The sequence below is a fragment of the Phytophthora parasitica genome (assembly GCF_000247585.1).
Source record: "Phytophthora parasitica INRA-310 unplaced genomic scaffold supercont2.31, whole genome shotgun sequence".
In the NCBI taxonomy this organism is placed as follows: domain Eukaryota; phylum Oomycota; class Peronosporomycetes; order Peronosporales; family Peronosporaceae; genus Phytophthora; species Phytophthora nicotianae.
In genome coordinates, this window is record NW_008649017.1 from 304,926 (window position 1) to 323,268 (window position 18,343).

Here is an 18,343-nt window from a genome sequence, read left to right on the forward strand (position 1 = left end):
ACAAAACTATAAAATTACCAATACAAAATAAGAAACACTTGTTATAGCTTAGTTCAGCCTGTAAAGTCCAGAGCTTCCCCGTACTAGCCACGACATTAGTTTTGATTTTGATTTTATGTGGTACAACACTTATGATATCAAGAGGGGGTAGCGACCCAACCGGCATATAATTATCGTGCCACGTCGTCAAGGCTTCCAGTTTTTGGTACAATCGTTTCGCGGTGCTTTCGACTTTGCCAACGGGACGTGACGTATACAATTAAAACACAATCCTGTCAATAACGATTTAGTGTTTTTATATTGCTAGTATTCTCTCTCGTCCTCAAAAGATAATGTGTCGTTGTTGACCAGATCAATGATGACTAATATGTAAGTAAAAGCTGCTGGTACCGCGAGCGCCAGAATCCAACGGGGCTGCCGATACCCGTTTCGGTCACACCCAGTGTACACCACCTTCCCTTACTGCATATAAAAGAGTCTTTGTTGGCTTCTTTATCTGCTGCAGCTACACCAGGCCGGCGTAACCTTCTGCTCGTGCTCCCTCGCGGCTACACGGCTAATCTTCAACTGAGACTATTCCTAGTTCCTATATATGCACTGCTACTGGTCTTCTCCGTCGCCTCTGAACCGCACGCTGGTCACCCATAGACGCTTCCAGCGACCTTTCAGGCTCGCGATCTTCCTTCAAGGGTCACAGCACTGGATATGGGTCGCATACCCGGCCCACCTCCAAACCACGGTATGGTCGCCACTTGGTCTTCGTCATCTGCACTTGGTCTCTGTGTCTCCTTCTGTTGGTCTCCGATGTTGTCCTCCTGCTGGTCCTCCCTGTCGTTCTCTGGCTGATAGTCTTCACCGTTGAGCATCGGCCGTTGCCAAGAACCCCAAGCAAAAATCGTTGTGCTTACTGCCGAAATATTAGTTGTGCATGGATCAGTGTCCAGCTGACAACAAATCTGTGTAATAACGCTTCACGAGTTACCCTTTTACAGAAGTACTACAAAGGGAAAGAAATTTAGCTCATTTGCTGATTCATTGGCAGCCCAGGAACACTCCCACGGCTAAACTTACCTATGAATATGCTTGCCTCATGCGGGCTCATGAACAGCTAACGGACGAAGCGCGTCTAGCCATCAATTCGGCGGATTTCGGGAAGCGAGAGGTTCCCTTTAACGACGAAAACTTCGAAATTTCACTCGTAGATTATTACTCCTTATGAGGATCCACCCAGCCCTATTCCCACCAGATCGATCGCTTTTTTTAAAAAAAAAAAATAGAGGCGCTCGCTTTGGTCTGGAAGGCAGAGATGCGGGATAATACTTGGTGTCGCAACTTGTACAGCACATTCTTACGAATCATTGATGGCTTGCCTTCTTGATACTATACATGTCAAGTCAATAAGAGCTGAAAGGGCGCAAAATTCGCCCTTTTAGGTATTGGTAAAGACGGGGATGGTGGGCAAATCAAGCTTGATGCAGTATGATGTGGTGTCTTTTGCCCTAAAAAGGCGCAAAATTCGCCCTTTTAGGTAGCATTCTGATTGACTAATAAGTGAACACTCAGACAACTCGAGGTCGATTGGACCATCTTCAATTATGATTGGTCAAAAAACAATCGGTACAGCGTACCACCGCTGAAATATAACGACGAAACTTACGAAGACATTCGCGCCACTGACGATTTTCTGGATGATGACTTGCCCAAGGATGATGCCCACACTGATGCAGCTTCCGAAGTTCGCGCCATTTTGTAATATTGTGGTGTTGACCGGCGAGATCATGCCGCTGGTTTCCCGCGATAACATGTATGCTGCTATACGTTTGTGGATGCTTTTGAAGATGCTGTTCAAAGAGTCACCTTTGGTTTTGAAGCTATAGGTGCTCAAGGTTCCGATTTGAGCGTGTAGAACACTAGGTTGCAAATATGTCCATTCCAGTATGGCCGGCGATGGTGTAACCACAACGCAGTGCAGTGATGCATAAATCTTATGCTTTGTATTTGAATGTGGCATTTTGTATACTAGAATTGCCGCGCAAACTTGGCGCCCAAATTATGGAGGCTACTCCAAAATTTATTGTTTCTTTGTTTGAATGTATATAAAAAACAAGTCGTGATGGAATATATGTTCTTATGTACCCTTATACTCTCCACGAATAGGCGACGCGTACCAGCCGTCCATCGGTCGTCACCCTCATTTGTAAAACAAGCAAAAAAATGTCGGGAGTGCCGCGTGGCCAGAAGCGCAAGCATGAAGGCACGAATACGGCAAGGAAGCGGCGACGCGTGCGTACTGGCAGCGAGGAGGCACCTGCAGAGACAGCGAGCAGCCTCGGGGGCGTTGCTGTGTTCAACAGCGAGTGGCGAGCGTTGGCAAAGGCCGGGTGGACGTCCAAGCAGCCTTCTACCAAGTCTTTGGACACACGCTACAAATAAATTCGGCCTGGAAGGCGACACAGGGGGCCGACCATCTACTTGAAGCAATGGCGGTCCTAAGGTACATTGCGAAGACGCGCCTCGAAGTCGGTGCTGAAGAAGGTATTAAGGCGGAGGCCCGACTGAGGGGTACTGGAGACGACGTGGACTAATTGGTTTTTTTTGGTTTTGATATAGGCACCAACGCAGCCAACGTCAATGAGAGAGGGGGTGCGGCGATCTTGAAGGAGGTGCAGCTCCCGGCGAAGCGGCAGAGGTTGGCCGTCCCGGTGCCGTGGGTGCTGATGTTCCGGCAGCCGGCGCCGGTGCCGCGCGCGGAGCGAGAGGAGGACGTGGGTCCTGCGGAGTTCGTGGAACCCGAGGAGGCCGTGGAGCCCGAGGAGGGCGCGGAGCTAGAGAGGGCGTGGTGTCCCACGATCGACGAACGCTGCTAGCACTGAAGGTGGCGGCAGTGCCGTTGGTGCTGTCGACTTAGCAGTCAGAGCCGGGCGTGTAACACTAGTAGTACGAGAAGGACGTGGCTCCCGAGGAGGCATGGAGGTCGAGGAGCTCGTGGAGTCCGGCGAGTCGCTAGTGGCCGAATATCGGAAGGTGTGTTTATGAGTTTGGTATTGTTTTTAACCACAACGTAACAATGTGTTTGTTGGTACTGCAGACGCATGTGGCCGTGATGTTGGTGAAACAACGGTGCACGCAGGCGGTAGTGGTCGCGAGATTCAAGGTCAAAGAGTTGCAGGCTCAGAATCACCACAACCAGGGCGCGCAGCACCAACTGAGCAAGCAACTCCTACACGTATGCCTCCCATCATGCTGCAGGATGTCTACGTGGGCAAACTAGTTGCGTTTTCGCCCGAAAAAGATCGATGGGTGAAAGCAAAGGTCTACAGACCAATTGGCACGGCGTACATTATTGGTCGTGTGTATCGCCTAGTCAAGAAAGGGAAGAACGCTTCGCTGTTCCAGATTCGATGGCTAGACAGTCAGTTCCAGAGTGCTGTGGAGCATATCAGCGTTTGGATGGTGCAGTTTGGCATCAAAAATTACATTGTGCTTACACGAGTAAAGAACCCGGATTGGAGAATCCTGGTACGTCCTGATCCCACCGATGAGATCGACTTTGAGGAAAATGATTTAGATTGCAAAGATGAAGAAGTACTTGAAGCTTTCGATCCGACTGAGTTACTTCCAACCAGCCTCGCTGAAGTTGAAGCAATCAGAAGCATGCACTTTGTTGCGTCTGGGGAAGTTCAGATGCCTTCGTATCTCTACAAGCACAGTGATGGATCGACACGAAGCTACTTGCGTCCTCAGTTTAAACATTTGTTTGAACATTCTGACAGTTCCAGCTTCTTTGCCACATACCGCTCTACTTTTGGCGTCAAGTGTTGCATGAAACTAACAAGTACGCCGTGGTGAACGGCATTGGGCTGGAGAGCCAGTTCACTATCGACGAGCTCATGATTTTCCTGGGCATTCTATTCTTCATGGCAACGAACGAAAAAGGCGAGTACGCAAATTACTGGGGTTTACAAGCGGAGGATCTAATTTTTGGTGGTGTTACAACTTCGCTTGATGACATCATGACGCTGCATCGCTTCAAGCTACTGCGGCGATGTCTAAGCTTCAATGCGGTCCCAAACACACTAGATCAAGATGCTGCAGCTCGCATCCGACCTCTTCTGAACCTGCTAAAGATCACTGGTGGCCAGTATATTCACGTTGGTCGAGATGTTGCGCTTGATGAAGCAAGTGTTGCGTGCCGTTCGCGTCAAGGCCGCCACATGATCGTGTATAATCCCATGAAGCTTACTGGGAAATATCATTTCCGGCTGTACATGGTGTGCTGCTCTACTACGTGTGTCGCGCTGAATTACAAACTTCACTGCAACCGAAGTCACATCTTGGACAGACTGAATGGTGTAGTTGGCCAAGTTGAAGCGCAAAACCTGCGAGAGGAGCTGGAGGAAGTATCTAAAATCAGACAGCATGTGTTGGAGGTAACAAGACCGTTATTCGGATCAAATAGGGTTGTCAACATGGACAACTATTATACGTCCGTGCAGCTTCTCCAGGGGCTCCGACTGAAAGGCCTCTATGGTCGCGGCACTATCCGTGCCAACAGCAAGCATTTCCCAGGCCACACTATTCTTCACAAAGACGACTCTACCCGAGGGGACTATCGCCAAGCTGTCTCGCACGATCACAGCATGCTTGCGGCGTCATGGTGCGACGGTAACGTGGTCAACCTTGTGTCCAATGCGGACTCAACGAACATTACAACTATCACTCGCATGGTTGGTAACGAGAAGCAGGCGTTTCCTGCTCCAGAGTGCGTCGCTCAGTATAATACCAACATGCAAGGTGTTGATCGCCTTGATCAAATACGCGGGCGATTCTCTACTGCAGATGGTCACTCGTACAAACGCTGGAACAAGAAGTTGGCGCTCGCGCTCATCGATGTGGCGCGCTCCAACGCGTATCTTACGCGACATTTGGTACAGGCGGAGCCAGTAACGCGTGATCCTCATAGAAAGTTTGTGATGGAGCTAGTTGGTGAACTTCTCAATGGACAATGGAAGAATGCACCCAGCGACGGTCGCATGCTGTACAGCGGAGAATTGGGTGACGAAGGAGAAGGAGGCCAACTCAACACGCCCTCTTCCCAGCCCTCTCCTAGTGTAGTTGCTGTGCCCCCGACAACTACTTGCAGTTCCGTGGCTTCGAGGCAAATTCATGCCGAGAAGAGCAGAAAGCGGCGCCGCTGTATTGTTTGCCGATGGGAGGGACGATATCCTACCGAGGTAATCAACTATTGCCTCACGCATGGTGTCGGTTTGTGCCGAGTTGTGCACGACCTCCCCGCTAAGCCATGGATGTGTCCGTCGACGACATCAACATGCTGGGATAAGTTCCATCAACTCTACTACCCTAACGCATTGTTTACGGAAAGGGAAAATGTCAGGCGACACTCCAAGCTCGCCAAGTTGAAGGATGCGCGCGAACCCAGGTCTCAAGCAGTAAGGCGGCCTGCTACCGCTCGCCAAATTGCGTACGGGCAGATCTCGGAGGTGCCAACGATCACGCACTTGACAACGAAGGAAATGATGATAAACAGGGTCTTGCTGCTTTCGGGGTTGGCGGTAATGCTCCGCCTAGGTTGGTTGCGCTTGGCAGTGGCAATCTTTCGACTGGGTTAGTTGCGCCTGGACCAGACGGCGACAACCGTTTGGACAATAGGCCTGAAAGTGTGGTAGCTAGCAAACTTAGTGGTGTCTGTCATGATGTTCGCGAAATTGGATGCACTAGTGAACGTCGTGGTGAAGCCCGCCTACGTGGCCGTGGTGCCGTTCTCACAGACGGTGACGACACACACGGACTTGATGGTGGCGGCGGCGCTCGCAGACTTGCCAACGACGACGAGCGCGGACTTGGCCGTGACGACGCACGCAGACTTGGAGACGGGGGGATCGGACTTGGTGGTGCCGCTGCCGCAGTCGGTGTCGGCGGCGCACGCAGCCTTGGTGGCCCTCGCGGAGTCGGTGACAGTCGGGCTCTAAGTGGTGCTGCTTGCACAGATAGCGAAGATGGGCACGAGCTTGGTGATGCAGCTGGACCTGGTGGTGCAACACATACAGTTGGTAGCCGCAGCACTCGCCAACTTGTCAGCGACGACGCGCGAGGACATGGAGGTAGTGACGATCACAGACTTGGTGAGGGCAGCCGCGGACTTGGTGGTGCGGCTGGCACAGTCAGTGACGGCGACGCTCATGAACCCGGCAGTGTTCACGGAATCACCGGTGACTCGCATGTAGTGCTGTCGACGTTCGCATTTTTTACGTCAATTTTGACGTTCTTTTTTTGGGAGTGATAAGAGTGAAAACAACTTCACTCTATACTTTGTCCGCAAACTTTAGTAGCAGCCAATCACATGAGAAATGCTGCCACAGGGTTGTTCCACCAATATTTTTGACACAAGGTGTTGTGAGTTACAAAATTTGCTTGGATCCACCCAGGTTATCTTTAAAAGCGGTATAGATGATCGAAAACAGTGAGGCAACAACAAAATGCGGTTTCACTTCGCAACTTGCAGTCTTTCAAACAGCCAACAGAACAGCCAATGCAAAGTCAAGAAGACGTGAAGGTGGTGGGTCTTGTTACGACCTCTACCGTGGTGCGATCACGTTGTCCACTACGTCTCTGACCAATTCAACCACCCCTGACGAAGCCCCACCAGGAATGCGGACCTTCAAAATGAGAAAACAGAAGCGGAAGGAAAGGTGGCAATTTATCGTGTGCGTGGCAGACCCTAAATATGCCGACATCTCGGACGATATTTGGACGTCCATGAATGCCGAGAGCTTCATGAGCCTTACACTACTCTACTTGGATGCAAACTTCACCTTAAATGGATGGACGCTTGAGGTCACAGGCCTACCAGGAAAACATGACAGTGTCTGCATTGCCAGAACTCTTTCGTCATGATTTGAGAAGTGGGGCCTTAGTCGCGACAACTGCAATTGTTTTCTGAGAGATGGTGGCAAAAATATCAAGAAAGCGTGTGACGACTTGGAATTTCAAAACTTGGCTTGTGCTGCTCACTCTCTTCACCTAGTTGTTGGGGCAGTAACCACGTGCAAGGTGAGCGAGCTTGTGGGCGAGCACTGGATGAGATTTGGCAACGATCCAACTACCCAGGAGGTTGAATTGGATCAAGAAAGCGGCGTGGAAGTGGTGGTTTCGGATGGATATATCGATGCAATTTGCGACGAAGTCTTGGAGTTCGTCAACACGACATTTGATTTTCAAAGTGTACGACTCGAAGACTTGGAAGATGTTCGTAAAACACTGCAGCGCTTTCGAAAGCTCGCTGTGTACTTCCACCGTTCTCAAAAGGGTGCAAACAGATTAAAGAATCTCCAATCTGTTCATGAAACGCGGTTAAAAGTGCTCACTGACAGCCCAACACGATGGGGGAGTACGATGCTGATGTTGCAATGCCTTATCGAGCTTCGATCAACACTGGACGATTTTTTTGCGTACCTGAGTGAGTCATTGGGCGCTGAAGAGTTCAGTGATACTCGGTCGAGACTACACCGGCCAACGTCAGAAGAATGGTTTACGATACAGTGCCTTGTGGAGTTACTAGGCCCGTTCAGTGCGACAACTGAAGAGCTTGGTGGGGACAAATATCCTACTCTTGTGCACCTACTACCTGGTATTCGGTCACTACAATCTATTCTATCAGAGACAGACATCTTTGATTCGCTTGCAGCAAAGTTGAAGGGGAACCGTTCACGGATAAAGTGCTTGTAATGATGGAGTCTGTGCGTAGAAGCTTCATCATTCTGCTACAAAAAAGGATTGGGGACTTGGACGGTGAGCATTCTTGGATTCCACTGCTGGATCCACGATTCACAAACTCCGAACTATTCACCCATGCGAGATGGACAGAGCATCTGAACGCTTTATTGACAATATGGTGACTACTGCCAGTGCTGCTTTTGTCATGATGAACAGTCCAAGTAGCCCCCTCCAGCAGCGACACCAGACCGCCCCACTCCAAAGAAAAAACAAAGAGTCAAGTATCGACGACGGCTTTATGGAAGTCGGGCGACTGCTAGGACAGAAACAACAGCTGAGGATACGGGAATGGCTCTACTGGAAAAGTGCAAGTGGGAATTCAAAAAATACCTTCGAGACTCGGCTGTTGTCCACGACGACATGGATTCACTGCAGTGGTGGAGCGAAAACAAAGCAAACTTCCCACGTATCGCTCCCTTAGCACGCAAGTGGTTGGGGTGCATTGCAACCTCCGTTCCATCTGAAAGAGCATTTTCAACCGCAGGAAACACTGTATCCAAGCGTTGTAGCTCTCTAAACCCGACTACTGTCCGCGACATCGTCTTCATAGCTGACAACAACATTGTTCTGTAGATCGCTTTGATCGTGTAGGTAGTCAATCGCGCAGAACTACGTAGTACATGTTTTCATTCTTACGTAAGAAATTATACTGGAATTGCATGTCAAAACCTGTACATGAATGAATTTTGCTGCGATAAATATCGGGATCTGCCATACTGCACATCAATAGTTAAATGCTGACGTCAAGTATTCGTTTACTCTTTTGACGTCAACTACAAAGTTCAGATTTTAACGACAACGTCGACAGCACTACTCGCATGACGAATGGACTACTCTTACACTCGGGCGTGATGATACTGCACCCAGCCGGGTTGCTGCTGCCGCACGCAGATTGGGTTGCGAAGCTGCATTCGCTCTTGGTGGCGGCACTCATGAGCAGCGCGAAGACTCGGATTAGAAACAAGTATGAGATAGCTGAACGGATCAAAGTTTCTTACGGTATATGTAAATGGGATGAGGTGTAGCCTTAGAATATGGCATCAACTGCTTCGGCAGCTTGTTCCTGGTTTAGTTTAGGCGAGATGTGAAAGCGTACAGCAGCACCTTTACCATCAACGCTAGCACCACCACAACGTCGTACTCCACCATGAGAATCATCTTGTATGGTGGGGCAAGGCACGCCGTCTGCTTTCGCCACTGCACCTATGCACGAAGCTGCAACGCATTCGACACACGTAAGCAACTCAATCTCGCTTCCACACTCAGCCGCGTGACGTACCTGAGCTGCTTGCAGCTGCATCCAACTTCGAACTTAACCGTCCTCCCCGCGGCTTATACAGACACCCCTCGCGCGCTTCTCGGGAACCACAGTTATCTGCGTCTGCTGCACGACCAAAGTAAACGTTAGCACCTGCACCGCAGTAACAAGCGCTGTTGTCGACAGCGTACCTGCTGCTCTTGGAGCTCGTGGGGCTGTCCGGCCTCCGTCACTTTCCCTGACATACTGTCCGCGCTGTCCTACCGCACCTCCGCCATCTTTTGGCCTCTGCGAATCACAGAATTGTGGAAAGGGGAGCCCAGGCGCGCAAAGAAGGCGTTGCAAAGTTGCCCCACTAAAAAAAACAAGGTGGAAAATTGCGTAACGACTTTCCATAAGTTCGCTTTAGGCTGGCAAGCCGGAGACGAAGCTGTCGTGCAGCGCGCGTGGTCTTCATCCGCCGGGCCACATACTCCCAGGTGATACGTAGGCCCTCTCTCTCGAACTGAAAAGCGACCTGAACCAGGAGTTTGTCTTCAGCGTCTGAAAAGCTTGTGCGCATGTATGTAGAATTTACTATGGAGAAAATGGATAGTCAGACAAGTGCATTTATCTAACTTTTTGTATGGTAGCGTGACTGGCTGCTGGGCGCTCGTAGAGACCCACACTGTTTATGCCACGTCCACAGCCGCGTGACAGCGCATGATTGCGGCAGACAAGGCAATAAAATACTACTCAAAGGAGCTGACAACCAAAATTACCCCCAGCCCCTTTGCGTACGCTGCATTGATTGGTAGTTATAAGATAGGGTAGGAAAAAGCTAAAAGGGCGAAAAAAATCGCCCTTTTACAAGGGGGTTTCTCACCGTGTTTTGAAAACAGTGTTGAAGGGCGAAACATGCGCCCTCACACCGCGAAAGGGTTAAGCCTATCTCATTCCTCGCTCGAAATAACTTCGATAATCCGTAGCGAGAATATTCGACCAACCATACATTTTTTATATACATCCTAACTTACCCGAAGTTAGCTTTCTTGCAGCGATGCAAAGTACTTGACTGTAAAAACCTTAAAAATGGGAAACCAGCCTTTGTTTCACCGGAGAGCCTAGACCATACTTATAGTTGAGAAAAAAAAATGAGTGATTATGCAGACGTTGATTATGAAGATGACTGTTTATGGTGGATGAATTGGTCTCATGGAGCAGGAAGTCAATCGGTAATTTGCGCCATAACCCAAAAGACCAGAAACAAAAATCAACAAGGCCATGCCGTCCGGACCCGACAACTTCTACGTCAGTGGCAGCGTCACAGTCAAGCCAATCACCTTCCAGAACCAGTTCCGGATGAAGATCGCGGCCAACCTGTACACGCCCAACAACCTCGACCCCACTTCTAATACTCCGGCCATTATTGTCGGTCACCCCATGGGCGCTGTGAAGGAACAGAGCGCAAGCCTCTACGCCACCAAGATGGCAGAACAAGGCTTCGTCGCCGTTTCCATCGATCTTTCCTTTTGGGGTGGCAGCGAAGGTGAGCCACGCAACGCTGTTCTACCTGAAATGTATGCAGAGACCTTCAGTGCCGCTGTCGATTACCTTGTCCTACAAAAGTTTGTTGATCGCGAGCGGGTCGGTGCCATCGGCATCTGTGGTAGCGGCTCCTTCGCAATCAGCGCCGCTAAAATCGACTTCCGCATCAAAGCCATCGCGACTGTGAGCATGTTCGACATGGGTGGCGCGGCGAGAAAGTTTCAGACAGCTGCGGAGCGCAAAATCACCATTGCTGAAGCATCACAGCAGCGCTGGGTTGAGGCTGCTGGCGGTGAGATCCGCTACACGGGCGGCACTGTCCACGAGCTCACGGCCGATACGCATCCCATTCAGCGCGAGTTTTATGACTTCTACCGCACCCCGCGTGGTGAGTTTACACCAGACGGTTCGTCGCCGAACCTCACTACCCACCCGACGTTTTCGAGTAATGTGAGATTTTTGAACTTCTACCCGTTCAACGACATCGAGACTATCTCCCCGCGTCCACTCCTCTTCATATCTGGTGACCAGGCGCTTTCACGCGAGTTCAGTGAGGATGCGTACGCGCGTGCGGCTGAGCCAAAGGAGTTGCTGTGGGTGGAAGGCGCTGGTCATGTTGATCTCTACGATCGCACCGATCTCATCCCATTCAACAAGATTACTCTCTTTTTCAAGAAAAGTTTTAGCATGGAGTAAAACGAAAAAGGAGAGGTGAGTGCAATACAATCGATAGTATTGTAAACTGCTCAATAAATTGCACTGTTGAAACTCGCCTTCCAATTGATTAGGAGTCCAGATTTAATGCTATTTGATGATTTTGCGCCATAAGTTTAAGTTCAAAACAAAAATTCGAAAGGGGGCTTATCCAGCAAACAGCTGCGGGAATATTCGCAGTCAACTGACATGTGAATTTAATTTGGAGTTAATTTTTGATATCTTGAGTATCTCCAGATTGATTCCAAAGCACGATGGATGCTGTCGATGATGTGCCTACCCAAGGCGCCACCATTTCATCCTTATTACACGAAATTAGTGGGTGAATTTGAGTTTGGACTTTCCGAGACGGTGGGGAGATATGATTCTTTCCAAGCGAGCTGTGCTTAAGTTGCTGATGTCGTCTTTTTGTTGGGCTTTTCTGGACTGTTTGACTAATAAAATTGAATTGGTTGGTCGCCATTGCGAGAAGTTGGGGGCTCAGCGGTGCTTGTGGATGTGAATACACTGTATTGGGCTTCAGCCACTCCGTATTACCAGCATCCACAGCTGCAGCCACATGCGCAAAAACACGTCGTTTCTGCTTAATCGATGAGGGGCTTTGACTCGAATGAGGGGGACTCGTAATTGGAGGCAGCTCAACACCAAGTTGACGCTCTAACGTTTGCTTAACGGGGCTTGTAACGTTAGAGTTTGAAGTATTAGGGTAGACCGCTGCAATCCGTACTTGATAGAGTCGAAGCTTCTCTAATAGAAATAGCAGAACTTCATGGGCATCTTCCGATGATAATTCATCTAACGCTGGTCGAGATGTGAGTACTCGACGTCCAAACATTTCCATTGTTGTCGTACTCGGAGCGAGTTGAATTAACTCTTCAACACGTTTACTCGCTGCACCGAATAGCGAGGGATTGATCTCATTTAGTGTGCTTTCAGAACGTCCGTAACTTCTTCGACGTGCTTCAGTAGCTTCGTCCAGTGAACGATAAAGGAACTGAATCACCTCATCCTGTTGCGCCAATATAAACTGCCGTTCGCGTTGAAAGACTCGAAGCCACTCCATGGCTCTCTGCAACTGAGTCTCGATCTCGAGTCGCTTCTCTTTCTCTTCACTTGATACGCTTGAATTTTCCGGTAGGGTAATAGTTACTTTCGCTTTCTCTTCTTCAAAGATATCTTCTTTAATAGCCGTCAGACTGCCGATCTGTAACTGGACTGCGTTGTTAGCGTCTGCTGTTTTATCCTGCTGTAACTTTGCAAGGATTTTCTGGTAGTAGCGGTTCTTCTTCGCCATCAGATGTTCATTTTCCTCCAGTATTTTGTTCTGAGCTCGTAGCTTCGCCACTTCCTGTTGAGCTTCATCCAGCCGCTCAAGAAGCTTCTCAGTCTCTCGACTCTGGAACGCTAACTCGTGGGTGAAATGTTCGTTCTCAAGCAACGTGCGATGCGTCGTTGACGCCACCTGGTCATTCGTACGCAGCATCAACTCCGCCTTAGCAGCCTGCATCCGCCCAAGAAGCTCCTGTTTACTACGAGCTTGTTCCAGTAGATTATGACGCTCTAGATCCTGCATTTGAGTTTGGAACGCTGCGCGCTGGGCATCCAGCTTTGTCTCTAACGCACGAGTATGAGCCTCCAGTTCACGTTTGGCTTGTGCAAAGGCGTGTACTTGTCGTAGCTCTTCCTTGACAATCGCCACCTCCTGTTGAGCTTTACTGAGCTCGGACGCGCGCTCTTGTTGCTCGTTTTCTAGTATTTCTCGTGACGTTTCCAGTAGCTTCTCCTTCTCTTCTTGAGCGTCAGCTAACGCCTGCTCGAGTTCAGCTATTCGAGCTACGTGCTCGTCCGTCTTGTCATGGAAATAATGGAACATCTCGCTCTGCTCGCGCGTCTGCTTGGCCAACGTCTGCTTCAAGAACGACACTTCTTCGTTCAACGAGCGATTGGCAGTATCCTGAGTGTTAAGGTGCTCGTTCACTAACATCATGTCGAACGCTAACTTGGAGTCCATGTGGCTTATTGCATCCAGCACAGCTTGAGACAGGATGGAGTGCGTCACCCCACCGGCAGTCTCACTTGGCGGACCATCGTCATTAACTGGAACCACACTCGTCACCAGATCCATCACTTCCTTACTAAAGAGACAATGCGAGAGCTCGAAATACGGCATGGATCTCTCATTCCTATTTTTAGAGTGTAGTAAGAGTCCCCTTATCGGACTTATCACGTAGGGATAGAGTAATTGTTTCAATATTTTCGATGATTTAAATCATCTACGCTGATGATTCAGTGAACAAGCAAGAGCACTAACCGTAATGCGGCTGTTCATGCCAAGGTGCGGTGTTCTTCAAGCGGCTGTCCCTTTGTGTTGAGGTAACGCTCATATCTTCTTTGGATTTCACAGAAACGAATACTTCGGTTCACGGGCCACCAGCAGCTCTGCCACTTGGAATTCGACCACGAACAGCAAACATGTCGGTGAAGAGAGGACTCGCCGTTTTCATCGTCTCAAGTGAATTCGTTAGTGCTCAGCTGAATGTCGCCGTGTATCTCGATGCAACGTACGCTATTGAGCAAGCACAAGGCCTAATTTGCGGTGGTGTTGGAGATCGGCCGACTGGAACAGCATGCCCGCTTAAGGGGGCTGTCGCTATTGCGGACTGTAACTCGACATTTCCGTCATACAACGGCACGGATTGTGTTGCTCCAGTGAATGCAGAGTGCGTCGTCGATGCAGATTCCAAGTGGAACTGTGTTTTTCCTGACAACAGAAGCAATGGAAACGATGCAGATGACGACTTGGTGAGTATACTGGCGATTTTTAGCGAGTCCTCGGAGGAGTCCCCGTGGGGAGATCTGCCGTGGAGAGCGCCTCCACCTTTAGATTCCTCCTTTAATGTTGGGGATAGATTTACAAGAAGCTCCGAGCTACAACTAGAGTAAACGCAAATGTATCATAGTCCATGTCCCCTGTTTTGGCAGTAACGCATCAAAGCACCGTATTTGTACCACTAACTGTACAATGGTTAGAACGGCCACGCCTTCTTCAGCTTCGTGTCGAAGGCGGCATCACTCACAGGCACCTTTGCAACACCAAAGTCTGTTGTGTTTAGTGCTGTCCTCGCTGCAGTCGTAAGTTGGTCCCACATAATAAGCTCTTGAAAATCGCCCACAGTATCCGTCGTCGTTAAATAAGGGTATCCCTTTTCAACATTAAGAACATGGGCAAGTCTGGGCGTCGTCCCATCAGTGATACCAGAGCTCGCAGGCGCGAAAGTTTTAAACTTCCAATCTGCCGTCGAGACTGAAAGTCCCAATATCGAGGGCGATGCCAACTCGGGGTTGTCTATCCACACTACTGCACTCGCCCAGTCGTGGCGTCTCGTAGCGTACTCGTTCCAGAAACCTTTAGGGAAGTACCAAGTGTACAAAATAGCGAACGTGCCGTTGTACCAGGTAGTGCGTCCGTAGACTTGCGAGCCTAATGGAGCATTGGTACAGCCACTGCTTCCTCTATATCCTTCTTGAAGGCCACTACTTGTCTCTCCAGCTGAATTTACAGCAGGAAAAGAGACGCATCCGTTAGTGATCGAAAGACGAGGCTTGAACTTGATTGCAGCCTTTTGGGCGGAAGTAGATGGAGACGGCTGAGCAATGGGAACAACCTTGTTGAAGTCAACGGAGCCTGCAATGGCGAGAGTGAAAACCATTGAAAGCATGGACAAGAGCTCCCAGAGTTTCATTGATGCTGGTGGAGTCTTGAGTACTTGATGAGAAATTTGAAAGTGGACTTGGAGACTTGGAGATGCAACTGTACTTTAATTTATCATTTTGACCTCGAATTGCTCCTGCATCTTACCACAGATGACTACAGAAGCGATCAAAATCGATAGTTTACGGCTTCAACGCTAACGCAGCAGTAACTGTGGGTTACTCTTTAATGGTCTGGTGGGACTTGGGGCGGCAACGACGACGAATATCGCGCGATACTCGGTCGTTGGAGAGAACGACGAATAGCGCGATGACAACAACTAGAAGCAGAATAGATGCAGACGAACTGGATGCACGCACCGAAGCACTGTCGGATAGGCGCTGTCGTAGTCGCCCAATGAGTTCATTTTGATGCGTACTCGCTTGACTGTCCGAGTCATAGAGTTTCCAGCCTCCGCCGACGATTTCCTCCACTTCTGTCGCGTTCGTATACGGTACCCAATGCAGTTGTTCACATGATTCAGCGTCTTTCTTACCTTGTTCGAAAGTCACGCCGGAAAACTCTAAATACTGTTTGAACGAGCGCACATTTCCGAATCCATACTTATCCAGTTCAATTGTACTAACTCGTCCCTCGAACGGCTGACCCACAAGCACCTTGAAGCGATTAATCCCCATTTCTTCCTCTTTGTCCTTAATTTTCTGGTCCATGGGAATTCCTTCGAACCTAGCAGGTACTGACGTGTAGTTATGGTAAACCACCGTACCGAGTCTACTGGGTGAGTACATGTCATACCCGTGCGTCCACAATCTGGACGCACGCAAAAATTCCTCTCCATCAAAAATCCACAACGTATGAGAGTCCACAGGCACCCGCTTCTCCGCGTGACATTTATTGTACGAGAAGCCAGCGCCCCAGAGCGCCTCCAGCTGCGGCATCTTCGAGCCGTGGATCATACTAGCACCCACCGTTCGCACCAAGCCATTGCCACCTCTCATTGTGGTGCACAAATGTGGCAGGTCTAGATTCTTGGTCGGTACGTTGTCTCCATTTTCCGCCACAAAATTGTGGATGTGGTGGATATACGTGGTCAGAACTGCCATCTCGTTGCCAATTTCCTTCCATTCCTTGAGCAGATTCTCGTCCCACCCATTGGTGAAGATGCTGTGGCCGTCCAACTGGAGACAAAACTCCTCGTCTTTTATCATCTGCTGTTGTTGGTGTCTCGCTAATGTCGGGCCTCTGGAATCGTATGCTGAGCGTTCATCTACTCGAATTTGGTCCTTGTAAGGGCATTCTCCCTGTTCGGGCCATGCTTGTTTAGCCACCTTGCAGAACTCGTCCAGACATTTTTGATCCGATGGGTACACTTGGTCAACCACCCCAAAGACGAGATTTTCAGGTTTTGTGGCTCGTTGAAAGCCCGTGAAGATCGTTTTGGCACACCGGTAGCCGTCCCGGAACACCGAGAGACCCACGAAGAGCTTGGGGTTGTCGGAGACGCGAGGAGGAGGAGGCCGCAGGTGGCTCCACGACGGATTGACCGGAAAATGCTGGACACTCGGGTCCAAATTGACAGAGCGATTGGTCTCGGTGATGCCCATAGTCGACTCGAAGCCGCTCTTGGCCGTGGCCAGCGGCAGTACCACGAGCAGCACAAGGAGCATTCGCATTCGTGTCGTATGTGTAACGATTTTGCTAATGGGCGATGCAACTTTAACTAACTTAGCCAATCATGTCACACCAAACCTGGAATTTTATCCAGAGTTGCAATTTTAAAATATTTGCACGCGTATTGCCAATTCCAGTCAAATTGGATACGAAGGATGAATGACATTCAACACAATGCTCGCACTCATACGAGCAACACCCCAAGAGCAGTAGCAGAACGTTTTTTTATCCAAATAATATTGTACTGTAATTCATATTCCTGCTCATACGAAGCTCAGTTTTGCAAGTCTGAGAATATATCACTTCGATCCGAGCGCGTGCTAATACAATTTACTTGAACCACTGAATAAACTTTGATGTCGTCGTTCAGAAGAATATCCTAACACTCAGTAAGCAAAAGAAGTGCGCAATAACCTATCAAATAGAGAATGCTCTCTAGCTTTTTGAAGCAGCCTTAAGTGCAGCGTTAGGATTGTCTTCGGCGAAAAACTTTTTCACTGCTTTCGACAGTGCCGTTCCGCCCTTTTGCTCAACAAAGTACATAGTGTAATCCACTAAGGTGCGATATACGGGGTCAGTCCTTGACAAGATCGAGAAATCAATCGGATACGGTATCCCAAACTGACTCTTGAGCTCGTTCGGGGTTATCTTGTCGCTCGTCCATCGCTGGTAAAGATGTGTCTGCACCCTAATAGCGAATTCCTTCAGATCTGGAATGTACTTGATCGATTGAAAGAGCGCAGCAAATCTAAACTCCATCATACCCAACCTTGCATTCACCATAAAATTGAGTGCGTCCAAGTCTGAAAAGGGTTTACTTCCCTGGTGAGCCCTGTAGAACTTGATATATCTGAGCCACTGAATGAACAACGGGTTATCGTCGAGAGTTTCGTCTCCGAGACGTAAGATGTTGAAAACTTGCTGAGGAGTTTCACGAGACCTCCACCACACCTCATTCATCAGTCTATGGCTTGACGCAGAACTCAAGATCATGTACGTCTGCATCTCGTCAGCGATGTTCTTCATGCCCGGAACTTGTCGAAGCGATTGAGACAGTGCCACCAGTTCTTCCTCCGTGCGCTTCGACTGCCTCAGCAGGCTAAATAATTCCCTTTCTGTGAACGCAGTCTCGCCTCGCTTAGCCCTATATTCTAGAACGTACCAAAGCCACCGGATGAACTCTGCGTTCCCGTCCAGCTTCCCTCCTGCTTTGACAACGCGCAATCCCTGGAAAATACTCGCCGGGTGTACGTTCTTCTTCGCGTTTAACTTGATAAATAGGTCCGTCAGCTTCGACGACCCTAAAATTCCAGCCTTCTCTTCATTAAAACTGGTGGTTTCCGATGCATCGTCAGACCTCAAAGCTCTTTTAAGGAAAACTGACTTCTTGTCTGCAACAAATATGCCAGAGTCAGCGATCAGAATTTGGTCTGCGTCTGACAAGCACGTCATAGCTCCAACAAGGACAATGGCTAACAACAAGAGAGCGCGCATGGCGCTCAACTTGCTGCTCATGTGAAAATTGCAAAATGATACGATTCAGCCGGTATTTCAGCAATACAGTTTTAAATGACGAAGCCGTACAAAACTCCATCTCATATTCTAAAGGATTATTCGATATGAGAGACGCACGCAATACAGAACGGAAATTAAAACAATTGAAAACC

General features: G+C 49.2%; 11 protein-coding genes across 11 annotated transcripts; 5 read left to right on the forward strand and 6 right to left on the reverse strand.

The window, feature by feature from the left end:
* Window positions 1-53: 53 nt before the first annotated feature.
* Window positions 54-1,804, reverse strand: PPTG_23151 (hypothetical protein; the record flags this gene model as incomplete). Its single annotated transcript, XM_008908719.1, has 4 exons — window positions 54-58; window positions 719-907; window positions 1,353-1,380; window positions 1,658-1,804. The coding sequence occupies 4 exons, from the start codon at window positions 1,802-1,804 to the stop codon at window positions 54-56; spliced, it is 369 nt and encodes a 122-aa protein (XP_008906967.1).
* Window positions 1,805-2,214: 410 nt separating this feature from the next.
* Window positions 2,215-2,433, forward strand: PPTG_13019 (hypothetical protein; the record flags this gene model as incomplete). The annotated part of the gene is made up of 1 exon (XM_008908720.1): window positions 2,215-2,433. The coding sequence occupies one exon, from the start codon at window positions 2,215-2,217 to the stop codon at window positions 2,431-2,433; it is 219 nt and encodes a 72-aa protein (XP_008906968.1).
* A 47-nt stretch (window positions 2,434-2,480) lies between these two features.
* Window positions 2,481-2,867, forward strand: PPTG_13020 (hypothetical protein; the record flags this gene model as incomplete). Its single annotated transcript, XM_008908721.1, has 2 exons — window positions 2,481-2,535; window positions 2,611-2,867. The coding sequence occupies 2 exons, from the start codon at window positions 2,481-2,483 to the stop codon at window positions 2,865-2,867; spliced, it is 312 nt and encodes a 103-aa protein (XP_008906969.1).
* A 2,844-nt stretch (window positions 2,868-5,711) lies between these two features.
* On the forward strand, window positions 5,712-6,245 carry PPTG_23152 (hypothetical protein; the record flags this gene model as incomplete). The annotated part of the gene is made up of 2 exons (XM_008908722.1): window positions 5,712-5,972; window positions 6,009-6,245. The coding sequence occupies 2 exons, from the start codon at window positions 5,712-5,714 to the stop codon at window positions 6,243-6,245; spliced, it is 498 nt and encodes a 165-aa protein (XP_008906970.1).
* Window positions 6,246-8,862: 2,617 nt separating this feature from the next.
* Window positions 8,863-9,297, reverse strand: PPTG_23153 (hypothetical protein; the record flags this gene model as incomplete). The annotated part of the gene is made up of 2 exons (XM_008908723.1): window positions 8,863-8,997; window positions 9,244-9,297. 2 exons carry the CDS (start codon window positions 9,295-9,297, stop codon window positions 8,863-8,865), a joined length of 189 nt encoding a protein of 62 aa, XP_008906971.1.
* An 899-nt stretch (window positions 9,298-10,196) lies between these two features.
* On the forward strand, window positions 10,197-11,439 carry PPTG_13023 (hypothetical protein). The gene has a single exon (XM_008908724.1). It carries the CDS (start codon window positions 10,316-10,318, stop codon window positions 11,273-11,275), a length of 960 nt encoding a protein of 319 aa, XP_008906972.1. The 5' UTR covers window positions 10,197-10,315; the 3' UTR covers window positions 11,276-11,439.
* A 62-nt stretch (window positions 11,440-11,501) lies between these two features.
* On the reverse strand, window positions 11,502-13,672 carry PPTG_13024 (hypothetical protein; the record flags this gene model as incomplete). The annotated part of the gene is made up of 1 exon (XM_008908725.1): window positions 11,502-13,672. Exon 1 carries the CDS (start codon window positions 13,461-13,463, stop codon window positions 11,502-11,504), a length of 1,962 nt encoding a protein of 653 aa, XP_008906973.1. The 5' UTR covers window positions 13,464-13,672.
* Window positions 13,673-13,753: 81 nt separating this feature from the next.
* PPTG_13025 (hypothetical protein) lies at window positions 13,754-14,299 on the forward strand. Its single transcript, XM_008908726.1, has one exon. The coding sequence runs from the start codon at window positions 13,766-13,768 to the stop codon at window positions 14,234-14,236; it is 471 nt and encodes a 156-aa protein (XP_008906974.1). The 5' UTR covers window positions 13,754-13,765; the 3' UTR covers window positions 14,237-14,299.
* A 20-nt stretch (window positions 14,300-14,319) lies between these two features.
* PPTG_13026 (hypothetical protein) lies at window positions 14,320-15,036 on the reverse strand (the record flags this gene model as incomplete). The annotated part of the gene is made up of 1 exon (XM_008908727.1): window positions 14,320-15,036. One exon carries the CDS (start codon window positions 15,034-15,036, stop codon window positions 14,320-14,322), a length of 717 nt encoding a protein of 238 aa, XP_008906975.1.
* A 187-nt stretch (window positions 15,037-15,223) lies between these two features.
* PPTG_13027 (hypothetical protein) lies at window positions 15,224-16,678 on the reverse strand (the record flags this gene model as incomplete). Its single annotated transcript, XM_008908728.1, has 1 exon — window positions 15,224-16,678. One exon carries the CDS (start codon window positions 16,676-16,678, stop codon window positions 15,224-15,226), a length of 1,455 nt encoding a protein of 484 aa, XP_008906976.1.
* Window positions 16,679-17,111: 433 nt separating this feature from the next.
* Window positions 17,112-18,170, reverse strand: PPTG_13028 (hypothetical protein; the record flags this gene model as incomplete). Its single annotated transcript, XM_008908729.1, has 1 exon — window positions 17,112-18,170. One exon carries the CDS (start codon window positions 18,168-18,170, stop codon window positions 17,112-17,114), a length of 1,059 nt encoding a protein of 352 aa, XP_008906977.1.
* Between the last annotated feature and the right edge of the window lie 173 nt (window positions 18,171-18,343).